The sequence below is a fragment of the Alligator mississippiensis genome, chromosome 6 (genome assembly GCF_030867095.1).
Source record: "Alligator mississippiensis isolate rAllMis1 chromosome 6, rAllMis1, whole genome shotgun sequence".
Lineage (NCBI taxonomy): Eukaryota > Metazoa > Chordata > Crocodylia > Alligatoridae > Alligator > Alligator mississippiensis.
The window spans coordinates 73,165,670-73,185,525 of NC_081829.1; the positions used below are offsets into that span (position 1 = coordinate 73,165,670).

Sequence of the window (19,856 nt, forward strand, 5' to 3'; positions counted from 1 at the left end):
GAGTTCTTTTATTAAGGCTGAACTCAAATTAAATTATTGAAAATGAAATTCTTCAATTTTGTGAGCACCATGAGTTGAATCAGATAAACACCATTTTAATCACTTAATCTCAGCCCTGCAACAATCTCAATTTTCCCTGTACAATCTAACTGCAAACTAGCCAATGTTTTTACTATTAACAAAGTCCAGTAGTTATCTATATGGCTACAACATTGCTCTTCTTCTTCACATAAAAGATATGATCCCAACTCTCCACTCCAATCATGTGCACTACTAATATAATTCGGTCTCTAAGTATCTAGTTGGTAGCAAGTTACAAATCGATATCATCATATTATATGCGCGTGCAAAACAACTCCAGTGTGTCATAAATCCAATGTCTATGTTGAGTCCATGATTTTTTATATCCAGTAGATTTATGAAGTGAATTTTGTAGTTTGGATTTATGACACACTGTAACCTGCCTGACATCTGACTCCCCAGGTACTTCTCCACTTTTACCTGCTACGTCCCCTTCCCCCACCCCAGTCTGTGTCTCACCACCGGACACCTCAATTTACATACTCACTGACTGGATTTCTTGCATATCAGCCCAGCCTCTGGCTTCTTTACTATTCATTCCATCCAGGAAGACACACACCAACTGCAGATGCTTCCTCAGCCTGACGAAGGGTTTTTAAACCTGAAAGCTTGCGTAATAACTTTTCTCCAACTATTTGGGTTGGTCTAATAAAAGATATCAAATTCACCCAAGGAACCTTGTCTGCCTATGTCCTTAGACCAACACGGCTACAACCTAAACTCCCATAAACACCATGAAACACTTGGCAGACATTATAAAGATTGCAAAACACTCAGCAAATAAAATCATGTGAAGCTCTCAGCAGACATTAAAAGTAGTGTCAGATTATTGGCAGTCATTAAAAACCTTGTCAAGTGCTCTGTGGATATTGTAAACAGCAATACAAGCTAGTGCAATATTATACATTCTATATCAGCAATGTTGTAAGGAGTGCTTTTACAAATTATTGCATCCCTTTCTGAGAACCACTGCTTCATTTCCACTATACTACTCACAAGTTTTACTGTAAAGTTTTCATTAGTTAACAGACTAGAAAAAAATAATTAACATCCTTCTAAAACTCCATTGGTCTCCACAGAAAGTTTTCAGTAGGACCCATTTGTCCTATTTATAATGAATTCGCTGTACCATATATTTATCAGAATGGTATTGTAAGTTTTCAAATGTTTAATAATACAGGCTAGGAAGAACACTTTTAGGAGAGAGAGTCGATATAGTCTATCCAAAAAAATAGTCATTTTGTATTCCATTTTGCCAAACTTCTGTCATCATACCTTTGGTGAGGTCATCTCACCAATCATATCTTTGGCCCTACCCAATGGGTGAAACTCACAGTCCTCAGAATTTCCCACAACTCCTAATGACTTAATATTCAATTTTGTACTTTGAACTTTTACCATAATTTTAGATGGGTCCCACCTCGCTCCTTTGATAGTATTAGCAGTGCCCACAAACAGCATCCCAGAAACTTCTTGTCAGTCAATAAAGCTATTAAAGAACATTTTACTCACAGAGATTTGTGATGTGATATTTCTGTCTATAGTAAGACTTTCTACTGAGATGATCATGATGGCTTCTGAGTGCATCTGAGGAATATTTTTCTTTATGTTGGGGGCTTCTAGCATGCTTGAACACTTCTAGTGTATGCTCTTCCTTCATACAAGATGCTTAATACATATTTTATTCTTTCATATTCTTTCTCTTTTGTATCCTCTATTTACCCTATTGCCATGATTATGATGAGAAAGCTTTTTCAAAGATTTCCATTATGAGATTTCATACAAAGACTTCTGTCTAGCTGCTTATCTTTATAAAAATTCCCATCATCTCCAGTACAAGGTGGTAGAATATATGGTGCAGGTTTATAAATGCAAGAGATACAAGAATGCAGTTTGATGTTTATGCTTTACTGTCAAATGTATAGCCTAAAAAGACTATTGTCTTAACTCCTGCAGGAATACACTGACTTGTGTAAACATACAGTGTAGAACTCTTTCTATGGATTGATGTTTTAGACCATAATTAAATATTATTTAATGCACAAGACAATTATTTTTTGTAACAAATGTATTCTCTTTCATATGAAACTTGACAGCTGTACTCTCTTTCAATCTTTAGACTCTTTTCTGTACCTTTATTTTTCTTGTGCCTATAGATTCATAGATGTTAGGGTCGGAAGGGACTTCAATAGATTATTGAGTCCAACCCCCTGCATAGGCAGGAAAGAGTGCTGGGTCTAGATGACCCCAGCTAGATGCTTATCTAACCTCCTCTTGAAGACCCCCAGAGTAGGGGAGAGCACCACCTCCCTTGGGAGCCTGTAGTCTAAATCTGCTCTCTTCTAGCTTGTGGCCATTATTTCTTGTAACCCCTGGGGGTGCCTTGGTGAATAAAACCTCACCAATTCCCTTCTATGCCCTGTGATGAACTTATAGGCAGCCACAAGGTCGCCTCTCAACCTTCTCTTGAGGAGGCTGAAAAGGTCCAAGTTCTCTAGTCTCTCCTCGTAGGGCTTGGTCTGCAGGCCCTTAACCATACGAGTGGCCCTTCTCTGGACCCTCTCCAGGTTATCCGCATCCCTCTTGAAATGCGGTGCCCAGAATTGCACGCAGTACTCTAACTGCGGTCTGACCAGCGCCCAATAGAGGGGAAGTATCACCTCTTTGGATCTATTCGTCATGCATCTGCTGATGCATGATTAAGTGCCATTAGTTTTTCTGATGGCTTCGTCACACTGCCGACTCATGTTCATCTTGGAGTCCACTAGGACTCCAAGATCCCTTTCTGCTTCCGTGCCACCAAGCAGGTCATTCCCTAGGCAGTAGGTATGCTGGACATTTTTCCTCCCTAGGAGCAGCACTTTGCATTTCTCCTTGTTGAATTGCATTCTGTTGTTTTCTGCCCACTTGTCCAACCTATCCAGGTCTGCTTGCAGCTGTTCCCTGCCCTCCGGTGTGTCCACTTCTCCCCACAGTTTTGTGTCATCTGCAAACTTGGACAGAGTACACTTCACTCCCTCTTCCAAGTCGCTGATGAAGACATTAAAGCGTATCAGTCCAAGGACCGAGCCCTGCGGGACCCCACTGCCCACACCCTTCCAGGTCAAAACCGACCCATCCACCACAACTCTCTGGGTGTGACCCTCTAGCCAATTCACCACCCACCGGACTGTGTAGTCATCCAAGTCACAGCATCTTAACTTGTTCACCAGTATGAGGTGGGATACCGTATCGAAGGCCTTCCTGAAGTCTAAGTATACAACATCCACCCCTACTCCTGTGTCCAGGCGTTTCGTAACCTGGTCATAAAAAGAGACTAGATTAGTCAGGCATGATCTGCCTGCTACGAACCCATGCTGGTTTCCCCTCAGCATAATTTGTCCTGCCTATGAGAAGGCTAGACCTGTTTGGCATTCATCCATCAGTTTACACCTTTTCTTGAGAAATCAACTTCAATTAATAATCTTAAAATAGTATAAAACTCACCACATATCAACTGGTTTTCCTTCAGGTTACGGAATGCCAGTCCTTGTAAAGTACTGGGGTAAATACAAACTGTTTCCTCTGCAATTCGAACGGAAGCATTTCTAGCCCACTGCAAGACCCATTTTAGATTACAATCACAAATAAGTGAATCAGTGTGGAAATGTCTAGGAAGAAAAGAAAAGAATTATTGTGGGCACAGAATGTACTTTTGATAAATTAACTTATGCAGCAAAAGTTAGATCTATGGTGTGTAGCTAATCATGAAGACATGTATCATGTGACAATTAAACAGTATACATTCTCCTGTGGTATATGGAGTCCAACACTATGCTAATTGTATTGTCAATTATAGTTCAACACTTTCAATGAGAACTAGATCTTCATTTGTTTATATTCTAGACATACATTATTACAGTGACATAATTTACCCACTATACTCTAGTTAATTATGCTTCAGCATTTCCATTATACTGTAAATCCCTGGTTTAGAAGTTGTTCTTAGAACTTCATTCAATTTGGCTAAGATAAGTAGCAGGTTAGGGTCATTTTATTTTATATAATTAGGTATATTCGCAAAAAGAGTAAAGATAAACTGATTAATAAATGGAATACATTTTAAGTAATAAAAAATGGCACAAATAAACCTCTTCAAATTGACATGTTAACCCTACCATGCCTGTTTTAATTTCCTCCTTGATTGTTACAGATTTTTTGAATTAGAGATAAATAACATAATATGCAGTATATTACCAGCATAAGGATGTAACATTATCATAGATTTTTTCCATTTCTTTGCTTTTCACATGTAAAAAGGCTAGGTAATGCCAAGGTACACCACAACTCCAAAACTGTACCAAATATAGCAACAAAAGTTTGTATATACAACTCAAAATCAAATGTATATAATAAGATGTACTTACAAGGCTTTCAGAGATAACAATTCAGAAAAAAGTCCATACATAAGACTTGAAAAAATGTTCCCAGATAAATTCCTAGAAAACAAGCAAAAATGTTATGTAAATAATGCAATGTAGTGGTTCTCAACCTTCTGGACTCAAGGTACCCCCTCATTAGACTCAAGGCACGTCTCTGAAAATGCCAGCTCTTAGTTGTCACTCATTTTTCTACCATGAAAAAATAACAAAGCAATTTTTCTGTTGCAAAGAACTCGATAAGATCACAACATGGCAGAATGTTTTTAATGCTATGAATTCCTATTTAAAATCTCTGGGTTTATCTCCAAATCACATTTGCAAACCTAACCTCTAGGGTTGTGTAAAGCTTTGGTCCCTGATTCAATTCGGTGGAGATTCAGCCTGATTTGGTGACCAAATCTCTGAATCTGAATCAAATCAGAGGACCCTTTAATCTCTTTGAATCAAATTGGAACCCTTCAAATAGATTTAGGGAGATTTGGAAAGATTTGGAGATTTGAACATAGATAAAGCTTAAAATGTTTTTTAATATATACCCCTAGGTAGCAGGTGGCTCATGAATGCTGCAATGCTGGAGCGGATGGAGTGTCCCACAGAAGCGTGGGGAGCTCCCCAGCATGCTTGGTAGCAGACCCAGAAGTGGACCAGAAGCACTTTTGGTCCACTTCTGGGTCCACTGAGGAGCATGCAGGCCCCCCCCCCTTACCTCCTGGCTCGATGATTGGTGCCTCCTGGGTCGGGGGGGGCACCTGGGGTCCCCCCACAACTGGTCACCAAGCTGGGAAGGGCACGGGAGGGGCCAAGCATACTCCCTGGTGGACCTGGAAGTGGACCGGAAGCACATGGAGGGCCACCTCCCCCCACACTCCTGTGGGATGCTCCACCGACCCTAGCACTGCAGCATTCACAAGCCGCGCTGGTACCTCAAAGTATGTACAAAAACTTTTAAAGCTGTGTCTATGTCAGAATCACAGACTCTGTGAATCAGCATCAAATCTTCAGGTTTAGATTCGGCCAAATCAAATCAGGGACAGTGATCCAAATCAACTAATCAAATCACTGTCCCTGATTCAGGCCAAATCTGAAAATGAATTGAATAGGACCCGCTTCACACACCCCTAATAACAATGCTACCACTGCATGGTTCCCTGTGGCACCTTTGAAAGGATCTCAGCGCATCCCAGGGTACCATGACACCCTGGCTGAAAATCAGTAATATAAAAGTAATGTAATGCAAATAAAGTTAAACTGCAACAAACAGAAAATAAAAACTAATATTAAGTTTTTATTATAGAATATCTTTCTGCTTTATTCTTTGGGAAGAATCAAGAATATGTACTTAAAGTTGCTTGTTGATGAAAACAATATACAAATACACATATTTATAGAATTATTCTTTCTTTGCATCTTGCTTTCACATCAAACATATCACACCACGAAATATGTTCTAATAACCAACATTAGCTTTTCACATTTGATTTTAGTAATACTGTCAAAAAATTTAAATTGAAGTTGTTATATAATGATCTACACATATTGACAACTATGCTAAAGTTATGTTGTGTTCTTTTAAATCTACTCAGCACAACAATTCAAGATAAGGACACTTTATAAACAGTATTAAAATGTTTTAAAACTATAAAACAATAATGCCATGAATAATGTTAAGAAAGAAACTTTAAGGAACTAATTTGAATATTTTCAGTCTATGTAACTCCAACTGCCTCTCACTATTGCTTCTTGGATACTTTTAAAATGAATGCCTACAAATGTATACATTTCAGTTTGAAGAGTCTAATGGCTTTGTTGTTGTCCATATGTTACTAATATCAACAGCAAATGTTTAATGGTAAGTAATATTCTCTACTGCTATACTAACAAACAAAATTTGGCATAGTGTTTGAGATAAAGATTTCATATCACACGCAGCATGTTTTTGGATTACTGACAACTCTTCCCTTTTATCTATGAATGCCCGAAGCCTTCTGAACTTATATGATTGAATTCAAGATGGCTGCAAAATGTCATGACTCTTATGATTGTTCAGTTAAAAATGTGTTGTCACTAAAAATAGAACAAACTACATTGCCAGAGAAAAGATGAAAACCTTTTTGATACAAAAAAATGTTGATCTGGTTACCAATTTTGTTTATCTTCTCTAACCAAACTAAAGAACTCATGTGGAAAGTAAACATTAAGTTCAGAAGCAATATGTCATCAATGAAGGCTTTGGCAAGCTGCAGAAAAGTTCTGATCAAGGTTCATAAAATATGAAATAAATTCTCAATGAAATTATTCACTGTATTATGTACAGAGACATATTCCTTAATTCATACTTGCCATTAAATTGATGAATTATCATTTTCAAAAAGGGTATTGCTTTTATGAGAATTACTGAATATTCTTGAAATATAATGAATATTACATTAGAGGTGTGTATTCATGATAATTGTGCTATATAGCAAGACCACTGATAGGCAACACAGTGGTTTGGATGATGACATGTGAAAGAGTGGAGATATCTAAATTAGCACTAAAGAGAGGGGAGATGATGAAGCCCATTTCCACACTTTTAGAAATTTCAGTCAAATTCCATGAGGTATGAAGCACTCTGGTTTCCAGTCTAATGAAAGTTCTGTCCATTTCATACAATAACTAGCCAAGCCTCCCATAATAAAATAATGAAAAAAATCCACATACACTTGGTACACTCATTTGGACCAAGGACAGACATTGTGCAAGTGTCAAGAATCAAAAAGTATCAGTGTAAGAAAATCACACATGGGGTATTATCTCCCTACACCATGTCTAGAAGGGAGGAACAGTTACATATAAGCTCATGAAGTGGACTGTACTCTACAACTGAATCTGCATGCTAGAAAAAATGTGGCCTATACTGTGTTAACCTAAATAATCTTGAATGATCTTCCATTAAGAGTTTTAATTTTGTCTTACCTTTGCAACATTTTGTTCAGTGACTTTACTAAGTGTTAAAACTGCTGAACCCCAACACAGTTCAAAAGGTGCAAAGTCAGCAAACCAATTTTTCACCTTCTGCTTCACTATAAATTGCTTTCAAGTTTCTGTATTAATATTGCTACTTATTAAACTTTGACCCAGTGTGCAATGACATACAAGTCAAAAAGTCATTCCCTAGCACAGGCGATGCTATGGGGGGGCATGTGCCCCCCCTGAAATGGGCCCTTGCCAGGTAGAGAGTTGGGAGCACCAGCCAGCGCCCGCACCCCCCCCCCCCTCCCAAGAAGCACTGGTGACATTTCTGGTTTTTCTAGTGGCACTTCCGGTTCGCCTCCAGTGCTTCCGGAGTCAGCGATCAGCCACTGGGGGACACTCACCTCTCCCCCACTGATGCCAGGAGGCACCAGTCACCCATGTTTCCAAGGTATTCTCAAGTCACTCCAAGAGGTATAACAATTAAAATCTAAAAGAAGAAAGATTAGACCTGTACAAACAATTGAGTTGACATAGAGTATGGTGTTGACTTCAGCTATGGATAGGCATTACATTTGTTACAGGATAAACGTCTTTCCCCCAACACAAAAAGCTACATCATGGGTATTCAAGGGATTATTCTCAGAAAAAAACAGACACTTCCACATAAAGAAAGAAAGAAAGAAAGAAAGAAAGAAAGAAAGAAAGAAAGAAAGAAAGAAAGAAAGAAAGAAAGAAAGAAAGACTTTTTAGACTTTTAAGAGACCTTTATTCCCCGGAGGGTGATGACTCGGAGCCAGTCAAAAGCATGTACAAGGACGCCCAAAGCTCTGGGCCTCGTGGACAAGGCCTGGGCTCGTGGCCTGCAAGGCCTGCCCGTACACTCTAGACAAAAAAAACAAAAAACCAACCAACACAACGAAACATAAGGACTATTTACAGTATTTACAGTTCTGCCAGCAGGGACACCCATGGAGGCCTCCGGGGTCGACCCGCACGAGCAAAAGTCCAGGGCCTCGGCCCGCTTGACGCGTCTCTGCGGCTTGAGCAGCCGGTGGCATCACAGAGCGAGGATCAGGCGTCCCGCCTCGACCCGGCACAGCACCCCCTCGAGGGCCCAGCGCTCCTCAAAGGCGGGCACCGTCCGCCGGAGGACAGCGTGCTCAAACTCGAGCGAGAGGCGGGCCCGCACCAGCAGGCGGAAGAGCTGCAGGGCGTCGACCATCCCGGTGCCGCTGAGCTGGTTTCGCCGGCTCTTCAGGGTGGCCATCTTGGCCTGGCCCAGCAGGACGTTGGCCAGGCTGACCGTGGCCCGCTCGGCCGCCCGGTATGGAAAGGAGTGGACGTAGGCGTCTTCGGAGAGGTCTCGGCCCAGTACCCGAAGCAGTGCGCCCAGGGCGGCAAAGAGAGGCTGCAGCCGGGGGCAGTCGAGGAAGGCGTGGAAAATGTCCTCGTCCAGCACCCCCGGGCAGAAGGGGCAGGCCGCCGAGGCCGCTGGCTCCAAGTGACGCACAAAGGTGCCGGTGGCCAGGATGCCGTGCACGAGCCGCCACTGCAGGTCGCCGGTCTTCTTGGCGATGGGCGCCTTATACAGCGTGCGCCACGCCGGGGTCCTGGGCCGCGCCAGGCGCCGCCGCCACGCGGTGTCCGGGCGGCCGGCCAGCACCTGGGCGTGCCGGGTGCGCACCACCCACATGTAGAGGCCCTTGCGGGGCAGGGTGCCAAAAGGGCAGCCCGTATTGCTGCTGGGGGGCACCGGGAGCCTGAGCAGCGTGTTGGGCCGCTCGGCCAGCTCGCTGGGTACCGCTGGGATGACGGGTAGCGGTGGGAAGGCGTCTTCTGCGGCGTCTGCGGCGGGGAGGGGCCGGCGAGTCTGGAGATGGGCTTCCAGGGCGGTCGCTGCCTCCGTCGGGAGGGCGGCCCTAACGGCCCGCAGAAGCCGCCCCGCGGTGCGGACGGAGCGCATCGCCAGCCGGGCAGCCAGGGCCTCGGGTGACAGCCAGTCCGACCGAGCGGGGTCCAGGAGGTGCTCCAGGCGGGTGGAGCGCGCCTCGACGAGAGCTGCCGTGAGGCTGGCGGAGGCCAGGCTCGGCACGACACGGTGCAGGGCCGGGTTGTGGACCAAGGGCTCTCGAAGGAGCTGCGGGAACCGCAGGTGCCTGGCCTGGGGACAGAGATGGAAGGCCGCCCGCCAGGCCCGCACCACGCTGCGGTAGAACGGGGGAAGGACCGCCCCGTTCAGGAAGGTGAGGTCCAGTTGAAACAGCTCCCGGTCAAAGCCGAGGCCCCCCACTCGCCGCAGGAATCGGCACGCCAGCTGTCGCCACGGGAGGTGGCCTTCGGTGTACAGGAGCCGCTGGAGGGCCTGCAGCCGATAGGCGGCCACCCTGCTGGCCAGATCGATCAGGCCCTGGCCCCCCTTGCCGGTGGGCAGGTAGAGGGCAGCTCGTGGGAGCCAGTGGCGTCCGTCCCACAGGAAATCGACCAGGAGCCGCTGCAATCTCTCCAGTAGCTCCGGCGGAGGGTCCAGCACCGCGCAGCGGTGCCACAGGGTGGCCGCCGCCAGGTTATTGATGACGAGGACGCGCCCCCGGTAGGAAAGGCTGGGCAGGCGCCAGCGCCACCGCTGCAGGCGGGCCTCCACTCCCTCCTCGAGCCCGTCCCAGTTGCGCGCCATGAAGGTCGTCGGCCCCAGGAACACGCCCAAGACCTTGAGGCCCTCGCAGCGCCAGGCGAGGCCCCCCGGCAAGTCCGGCGGAGGCCTGCCAGTCCATGCGCCAAGCAGCAGAGTGTCACTCTTGCCCCAGTTGATGCGGGCGGAGGAGGCGCGCTCGTAGGCCCGCTGGCAATCTGCCAGAGCCCGCACGTCTTCCCGGGTGGCGAGGAAGACGGTGACGTCGTCCGCATAGGCCGACAGCCGGAGACGAGGGCCAGCGGACGGGCCCGTGGCCGATGGCAGGGCCACCCCACTCAGGCGGCGGCGCAGCGCGTGTAACAGCGGCTCGATGGCCAGGGCGTAGAGCATGCCCGACAGCGGACAGCCCTGGCGAATGCCCCTGCGCGCGGGGAACGGAGCGCAAAGCACCCCGTTCACCTTGAGCAGGCTGGAAATGTCCCGGTACAAGACCCGGAGGGCCCCGGTGAAGAGGGGCCCAAAGCCAAAGGCCTCCAGCGTGCGGAAGAGGTAGGCGTGGCCCACGCGGTCAAAGGCCTTCTCCTGGTCGAGAGAGAGGAGGCCGACGTCGAGGCCAAAGAGCTCGCTAGCCGTGAGCAGGTCCCGCAGCAGGAACAGGTTGTCTTGTATGGTCCTGCCCGGCATGCAGTAGCTCTGCTCGGGCCCGGTGAGAGAGGCCATGACCGCGCGGAGGCGGGTGGCCAGCGCTTTGGCCAGAATCTTGTAGTCCGCGCACAGCAGGGAGACCGGCCGCCAGTTCTTCATGTAGCCCAGGTCTCCCTTCTTGGGCAGCAGGGTCAGCACCGCTCGGCGGCAGCTGATCGGCAAGACCTTGTCGGCGAGGCTCTCCTGGAAAACGCGCAGGAGGCTGGGGCCGAGGAGAGGCCAGAAGGTCTTGTAGAACTCGGCAGGCAGCCCGTCGAGGCCCGGGGCTTTGCCGGAGGCGAGGCCGGCCGTGGCGGCCGCCAGCTCTTCCAGGGACAAGTCCCGCTCCAGCTCGCCGGCCTCCAGGGCATCGAGACGCGGTAGGCCCTCGTGGAGTTCCCGCGTGGCCTCGGGGCGCGACGGCTCGGCCGCGAACAGGTCGCGATAGAAGGCGACGGCACGTTCGCGGACTTCGCCCGGCTCTGTAATGACCCGGCCCTCGGGAGTCTTGAGATGGTCCAAGACTTTGCTCGCTGCCCGCCGCCGCTCCAGGTCGAAAAAGAAGCGGGTCGGGGCGTCGGTTTCCACCAGCTCCTGGCAGCGGGCGCGGATCCTCGCGCCGCGGGCCGCGCTCTCCGCCAAGTCGCGCAGGCATTTCCTGCGGAGCCGGAGGCTCTCGCTCAGTGCCGCGTCGCTGCCGGCGGCCAGCAGAGCAGCCTCGAGCTCCGCCACGTCCTCCTCCAACTCCCGGATACGGCGGCGCGTCTCGTTCGCGGCCAGCTGGGTGTACTGCTGGCAGAAGGCTCGGGTCTGGACCTTGCCCACGTCCCACCACAGCTTCCAGGAGGAGTGGCTCGGTCTCGCAGCCTCCCACCTCCGCCAAAAGTGGGCAAAGCAGTCCCGGAAATAAGAGTCCTGGAGCAGACTAATGTTCAAACACCAATACGGTGCCCGTGCACAGGCTCTCCCCGGCAGGCTCAGTTCGCTGAAGGCCAGGCCATGATCTGATAGACCCGAGGGAGCGATGCGGCTGCTGCGCAGGAGTGGCAGGTGGTGCCTGGTGATATAAAGGCGGTCGAGGCGAGCCATGGTGAGACCGCCGGCGCTCGTCTTGGCCCAGGTGTACTGGCGCGCATCGGGATGCAGGGCTCGCCAGACGTCCACGAGGTCTGCCCCCTCCAGGGCAGCTTGCAGCTTGCGAGCGGAGGGCAGGTGGGGCTCAGGCCCTGTGCGGTCGAGGCGCGGGGCAGTGGTGCAATTGAAATCGCCCCCGAGGAGGAGCAGGTCATCATCCTCGCTAGCGTCGCGCAGGAGGGCAGCCAAGCTCTCAAAGAAAGCGACCCTCTCCTGGCCATCGGAGGGCGCGTAGATGTTGACGAGCAGCAGACGGTGTTGCGCGAGGGTGACGCGGACGGTCAGCAGGCGGCCGGGGACGACCTCCCGCGGCACCGCCGCGTCAAGCTGCAGCTGCGGCGATAAGAGTGTCGCGACCCCCGCGCGGAGGCTGGTGCCGTGGCTCAGGAACACCTGTCCTCGCCAGGCAGCCCGCCAGGCCGCCTGGTTGAACCTGTCAGAGTGGGTCTCTTGTAGGAAGGCGATGGCCAGCCTCTTCTGCCGCAGGAGCTCCAGGACGGCCTCGCGCTTCACCGCGTCTCGACAGCCGCTGACGTTGAAGGTGCCAATGGTTGTGGCTGCCATGGGGGTGGGTGTGGGAGAGGAGGAGCAAAGCAGAGTGCGGGTGGAAGAGCGAGCACCCAAGAGCAGAGCAAGGCAATACAGACAGGTCAGGGAAGGCCTACTGTGCCCTACTCTAGTCGAGGGACCCGCCCAGGCCCCACTCCACTCTCACCCTCTGGGCAAGCTTGTCCAGACGGTAGGCCATCTGACGTGTGCCCCGATCTTGCTTCATGAGCTTGACTGCCGCCCTGGCAGCCTTGACAAACACTTTGGGGTCCGCACACCACTGGGTGATGTGCCCCGCTACATTTTTCTGCCCCTTGGTTAGCTTCAGCAAGGACAGGAGTCCCCCATATTCAGGAGGGACCCAGGGGGGCTCCGCCAGCTTGGGGTGGATGTTGCCTACGGAAGAGCGGCGAGGCCGCACCCCCGGCGGGAGCTCGCCCGCAACTGCAGCGTCGACCCCCTCGATGTCCAGGCACATCAGCCGCCTCTCGTCGTCCGAGTCGAGGACCGGCTCCGCGAGGACATTCCCTGTCTTCTTGGGGGGGGAGGGGCCATCCCGCTCACGACGTCTCTTGCGAGACTCCGAGAGCTGGATCTCCATCTCGCTAACGTCCCCATCTGCTCCGGTAGGCTGGGGCGTGACCAAAGGGGCAGCGGGCTCTCCCGCCACCCCCGGGGCTAGGCCACCGGAAGAGAGACATTCGCCACTATCCCTGCTGCCACCCGACTCTGGAGGCCAGGGGACAGGCGAGGGGAGGGGGACCCCTGAAGGCCCCTTCCCCCCCACCCGCTAAGTCTGCCTCGTCGGTGGCTATATCCAACGGGGCGGGTGGTGTGGCAGCTGGGGTGGGGTCCGGCTCTGTAGTGGGGGGGCCCTCGGCACTGGCCGAGGAGGGGTCTGTCAGGGATGGGGTGTCCTGAGAGGCCCCCCTCATCTCCCTGTCTTTGTCGGGTGGTTGGGAGGATGCCCGAGCCCCATCATCCAATGAGGCTCCAGCGCCGCAGTCCCCGGCCACCCCAGCCACTTCAGCCGGGGCAGGCAGGGGGCAAGGGGAAGCGTCTGCCCCTCCACCCGGTGGGGCTTCCGCACTGAGGGCAGGGGGCGCCACAGACGGGGGAGGGGGTGGTGGGGCCATGGTAGTAGCACCAGCCCCTCGGCTGGATGATGGCTTCCCACTGGAGACCCCGGTCCCCTGAGATGGAATGGGGGGGGAAGGAGGTCGGGAGGAAGAGCTCCCAGCCTCCCTGGGCCTGCCGCGTGCCCCAGAGGTTGATGTGCCATCTCTCGGCGCTGCTGCAGGTGGCGATGGTCCGGCCGCCTTGCCCTGAGGGCACTGCGCGGCCAGGTGGGAGGAGCCCCCGCACTTGAAGCACGTGGTCTCTCCCACAGACAGATAGATAATGAACCTCCAACCCTCGAACGTGAGGCTCAGGGAGCGAGGTAGCGACTGGTGGCCCTCCTTGAGGAGCATGAAGACCTGCCTCCAAAAAGACAGGACGTGCTTCCCCTGAGGGTCCTTGCTTCCCATCGGCAGGTGGCGAAAAGGACTCGCAGGAACCCCATAGGCCTCGAGTCCCCTGGCCAGCTCCCGATCGGAAACGTGCGGTGGGACGTTGGAAATCACCACCCTCACTGCCTGAGTCTCTAGGGGCGTGACAGGGTAGTGGGTGCCCGCAATGTCCAGGCCCTCCGCACACACCCTGTCAACCAAGGCGGGCTTGCTCAAATAAATCATTGGGACCGTGTTCACGCGCCCCGCATAGCGGATGGTACGCCATCCCAGGAGCGCGGCCAGAGCCTCCACGCAAACCTCAAGCCCCACATGGAGAGGGGTATGAACCCTCAGACCATGAGTCAGCAGGAGGTCCCGAGAGACATCCTCATGCCAGCTGCCAGGCGTAGGAGCAGCCATTCCTCACTAGTACAGGGTTAAACTGCAAAGCGGGGAAAAAAAAAAAAAAGCCTCAGGCTGACACGGGGGACTGGGACTGGGAGGGGGCTGAAAACACCCCAAAATCGGCCTGAGGGGGGGCAGAGCAATCCCGTAGGCAGGGGGAGATGGCAGGGACCAAGGGAAGGGGCCCTGGGGAGGGAGGCAGCAGAAATCAAAGGGAGAACTCAGGCGGGGGTGGGGGAGGGGCAGAGGCAAACAAGGCTGCCAGAGCCCTGGGGAAAAAAGCTCAGAAAGTGGGGGGAAGGGGCAGGGAGGGGGTCCCCAGGGACAGGGTGGGGAGAGGCAAGATTTGTTTTTGGGGGGGGACAGGAAAAGGGGGGCAGGGAGTGCAGGGCAACGAGCTGAAAGCACCTGAGATGGAGGAGCTTAGAAGGGCTTCAGCTGTTGGCAGCCATCTTGAAAGCAAGAAAGAAAGAAAGAAAGCAAGCATTTCCAACCAGGAAGTTCTTTCTCCCAGCAAGTTTTCCACATCAACTTGAATAGGTGTATGCTTCTTTTGGGGTCCCAAGGACCCCCTAGTATCCCACAGTACATAGGGAGGGAGGGAGGGAGGGAGGGAGGGAGGGAGAGCAGCACTGGCTCCTGATAGCTTCCTCAGTGGCAAGCAGTCAAGGAGCTCTGATGGGACACTGCTGACATCACTGGAACAGTGCCAAGACTGTTTAATTGGTGGTGGTGATTCCCACCACCTGCACCACTGACCCCTGACCCAGGCATGGATGTGGGTAACCTCAATCTGGGTAAGGGGCTGGGGACAGAGGCAGTGCAGCTCAACCCATCAAGGATGTCCCAGGACTAGTTAAGCCACAGGGAAATGCTAGTTCAGGCTGATCACCTGGTTGGCAGGAACCATCCCCCATAGCCTGACCAATCCCATGGACACTCAGGACAGAATGAACAACAGGGAAATTCACCTGTGTTTTACACAGACTGGGGGGCAGTAGAAGCATAGCTCAACCTATCCTGGGCACATCCAGGATAGGTTGAGCCGTGAGGAAATTGCCCCCACCCCTTATATACACAGGTCTCATCCTAGACTGTGCAAGGGGTGAGGGTTGAAAGGGTGAGGAGAGCAGTTCACTTTGCCTCTGGAACCCTAAAGGGTGAGGGGTGACCTTGACAGAAGCTGCTTTTCAGCAGCTGCCAGCTGCTCATCGATAGTGTGCCTCATTCTCCAATAGGACAGAGAGCAGGTTGGCAATCATCATATTCCCCAAGGGGCATACTCCCTAAGAAGCAGCCCTCTAGTACCCCTTGGCAGAAGAGCTCAACTTTATGGCATCCCTGAAGCTCTCCAGCCAGGAGGCTGGAATTTCTGTATGCTCCCAAAACTGGCCTATTTTTCCAGACCTAAGAATTTCACAGAAACTGTTAGTGTTGGAACTGAATGCCTCTCCATAGCCACAGGTTTTTTTCTTCTTCTCCCCTTCCACGCAGCTTAAAATATATATAAAGAGTGCTCCTAACGTTTGGCTGATTGTGACTGATGTTTGTAGACATCACAGAAGTGAGTCTTAAGGAAGGATTTAAGTGAAAGCAAGATTGTTTGAATAGAGAATATACTCAAGACATAACATCAGCACTGAAGTAGGGATAAAGAATATGACAATGAACAAAGAGAAGAGGCAAGAAAAAATGTATTTGCTGTTGAAAGAGGTTGAGGTGGAAGGGGGAAAATTGAGAGCAGAGATGCAGGTTCCCTTAGATATTTTCTTGATAACACTGAAGTGGAGTCAACTGGATTCCCTACATCTTACTTGTTTTATACCTTATCTTTGGCTCTGCACAAAATAATTAGCTGCTTCAATGACATTAACAAAGTCACAAGAGAATTTATTACACAATATTATCATAAAGCTAACTACTGATGATGATTCAGTCTCAAGATGAAATATAAATCAGATGTACTTTAATCAAATAATTGCGAGTATGTAGCAAGACCTTTTCCTACTTTAAAAGGAAGAATCAGCAGTAACTGTTTGTCAAAGCATATTTCAGGCTGGAACATTTTAGAGTCTGAGAGATGAAATTTGCAGGCTCATTAAAATAGACTTTACCGTATCATTAATGGGATACCCACAATATTCTGTAGCTCCTGGTATTCAAGCATAAAACGGGTGTTTAAATTAGCCCGTTACAACACCAAAAATGCATTTGCCTACATGGCTTCTGGAACAAAACATTGAAACATGACTACTAAGAAGGCCAAATGGAGATACAAAAGATTTGTTGCATACAATCATATCACTTATAATTATGTTTAGAATGTGAGTGCCTCGGCACACAAATGTATCCAAAGGATAAATATATAAGCCAGGAAAGTGAAGCCAGTATATTAGCAAAGCATAATGAAGCATTTTTGGAACTATCTAAAGCATCATCAGGTACATCTGTGATATGACATGAAGGTATACTCTAGAATCAGTTTGGTACTCTTCCAGAATAGAAATCAGCAATTCCAAGTTGGTGTAAAAACCTGGATCAGTAACAAAGAAAATAATCATAGTATACTGAATGGCAGTGGTAATTCCTAGAGCAGTGGGACAATTTTGGATTTCATCACTAATTTGAAATCCATCCCGTTTGCTGAAAGGTATGAAGCTCTTCTGCCATATCAGGGCCACATTATGGACAAAACCTATCTCTTTCTCTGGATAAGCTATTAAAGGGCTGTTTTAGTTTGAAACAGTGGTTGCATATGGTTATAAGCCCAAGGTAGGTGAAATATGATGTTTATTGATGAATGTACTAACCAAAGCAAATATGTAGTTTAGCCAATTCTAAAATCATTTCTGGTAGTTGTGAGAATATACTGTCCTGTGGCTCTTGACTTTCGTGGCCAGGAAACAAAATCCTGCATAGATCATCAAGGTCAAAAAGGTAAATGATTCTTCTTGTTTCCAGAGAGCCAGCTGCAAACCACCTATCTTATGTTAGTCCCATAATTACATGAGACAAAGACACTTTGTCTTCCACCTCTGGCAGTTTTTCAGAGCATTGCAAATTCTCTTCCCTTATTCTAGTGAAGGATTTAACCCTCCCTTCATACAATATAGACATGCATATTATGTTGCTCAATGAAAAATTTGGTTGAAATATATCCTAAAGTCAGTGGTGTGCCTTGCACAATGTAATATTATAGTTTCCATTCTTTAGTTTCACATGCTATTTGTGCTTCTAAACACTGAAAAAAATACTTTTTTCCATAGCAGAATGTGACTAAAGATTTATGTCCCTTGCTCTTTCCAGCAGACTCATGGCTCTCCCTACTGGTTCTGATAACAGCCTACAAATGATTTTTTGTACTTTATCATAGTAAGGTAGGAAGAGAAGGATGAGAATAGTTTCTGTAACAAGCAGTTGTATCATTCTCCATTCATACTTCCACACTTTAGACTATGCTTGATGAGTTTTAACAGTCCCTGTTACTAGTTTAATAACTCATCTCCTTTACATGACTTGCTCATTTTTCTTGCTTTGATGCTTTCCAAAAGGTGTATATTAGCAGTAGAGTTATGCAAAGTAAATGCTTCTGCATAACCCATTTGCAGTAGAACTAGCTCATACTCCTCAGCTGACTAGTAAACATGTTTCTAATTACATCAGTTGCAAATGTGTAAGTATCAGATTTTCTATATCTAAAGCAGATAGTAAGAAAATCTGACTGGGAAACATTTATTCATAAGCTTCTGAATAAAAACAAGGATATTGCAGGAATTGTTAGTACTTCAGCAGGTGGCACCAGCATGAAGTTAAAAGGCTGTGTGCTGCTGAAACAGAGGGGTAAAACTGAGGTCTTGATCCATACAAAAAATAAAAGTATTTTTCCAAAATTGGACTGTAAAAAACAACTTTTATCACAGTTATTTCCAAATGTAATAGCTGCCAGACTTGTTCAACAAATAAACCAACAAGACTATAATGCTATATTAGATTTGGGTTGGTAGGCTGTGAGCATCATAAAGAAAAGCTGGCCATAGAAAATAACTCTGGGTTGAATAATTATGAGTTGATTCACTTTATAATAAACAGAAGAACAAACAGAACAATATCTATAATTAAAATCAGGCTTTTGATTTCAAAAAGTAAGATTTTGGTCAAGCAAAGGTATGGAAATCAACAATTTACTGAGATGTGAAAGATGCTTCACCATGTAACACAGTGAGTCCACAGTAGCTGCCCATATCCATGTTCTTATTTTATGATAAGTGGAGGGGTGGCTAGGGGGACATGAGCACTAAGGCACATGGCTGACCGCCCAGAGGCTTCAAGTTCAAGGCCATAGCAGAAATGTTCGTAATGCAGCCTGTTAGATTCCAATGAATCTGCTAAATACCTTGTCACAAGAACATGGAAAAGGAATGGTAAGTGGAAGCTAAGACAGCTATTTTGCCATGCCACCCCAAAGTCAAGAAGAAGACAGGGTAGATATGTACCTTATAGACTAACTAAATAAGATATAAATAGGACAAACTTTTGTGAACTGAAGTCTACTTCTTCAGGTGCTAAATCATGGTAACTTAAGTTCTCACTGAAATAGGGATTAATTACTATGGTTTATCTTCTATTTATCCAGGGAAGAAGTGTACATCTATGCAATAATTGCAAAGCAGCTGATATGTGCTGAGGCTCCACCCAGCCTAACTTCTTGGCAAATCGATCCGATTTTCATATAGCAATATCAGATTGGCACCAATATAAAGAAAATTGTCTATATCGGATATCGGCCTGATGGAGCCAATCATTTGGCCAATAAATGGCCATGCTGCATGCAGCCACAGTGCAGCACAGAGCAGAGCCAGCAGAGTGGACAGCTGCCTCCAGTTGGTAAGTTGCAAGGGGAGGGAAGAGGTCTGGGAAGGAAGATCATCACCCCCCATGGTGAGGGAAGGGGTAGGGGCAGGTGCTGCCCAGTCAAGAAAGGGGATGGGGCATGGGAGAGAGGCGCAGCTTGTGCGGTGAGGGCTGTTTCCACCACTGCTTGCACCCCAGGAGGATAGGGGCTGGGGGGCATGTGCCCCTGGATATGCACAACATGGGGCAGACTGCAGCTGCAGGGTGGAGCTGGAGCCAGTGCTTTTCTTGCTGGGGGCAAGGCTTTTTTTGCTGGGGATGGGGCTCAGAGTTGGAGTGGGCTCCAGTGGCACTGGGAGGAGGCTGCAGCCACTCCAAATTTTACTGCAGCTCCAGTACCAGCCCTACACCACTGCCCAGTGCAGCCCTGGCTTTTCCTGGCACTTGGATGGAGGCAAGGCATTCAGCCACGGCTGTGACAGGTGGCAGTGTGAGGCTGGGAGTGAAGCTGTGGTGAAATTTGGGGTAGCTGCAGCCTCCTCCTAGTGCCATTGGAGCCCGCTCTGACTCTGAGCCCGGCCCCCCGCAAGAAAAGCCCTACACAGTGCCAGATCCAGATCCAACCCATAGCTGCATCCTGCCCCACGCCAC

The 19,856-nt window shown here is 49.0% G+C and overlaps 1 protein-coding gene across 1 annotated transcript in view; it reads right to left on the minus strand.

Moving 5' to 3' along the window:
* Window positions 1–19,856, minus strand: part of ADGRA1 (adhesion G protein-coupled receptor A1) — a 593,458-nt gene that overhangs the window by 349,071 nt on the left and 224,531 nt on the right. The window contains exons 5-6 of the mRNA XM_014607805.3: window positions 4,488–4,559; window positions 3,568–3,731 (exon numbers count right to left, since the gene is read on the minus strand). Coding sequence (XP_014463291.2) covers window positions 3,568–3,731; window positions 4,488–4,559 — 236 coding nt within the window. The remainder of the gene's footprint in view (window positions 1–3,567; window positions 3,732–4,487; window positions 4,560–19,856) is intronic.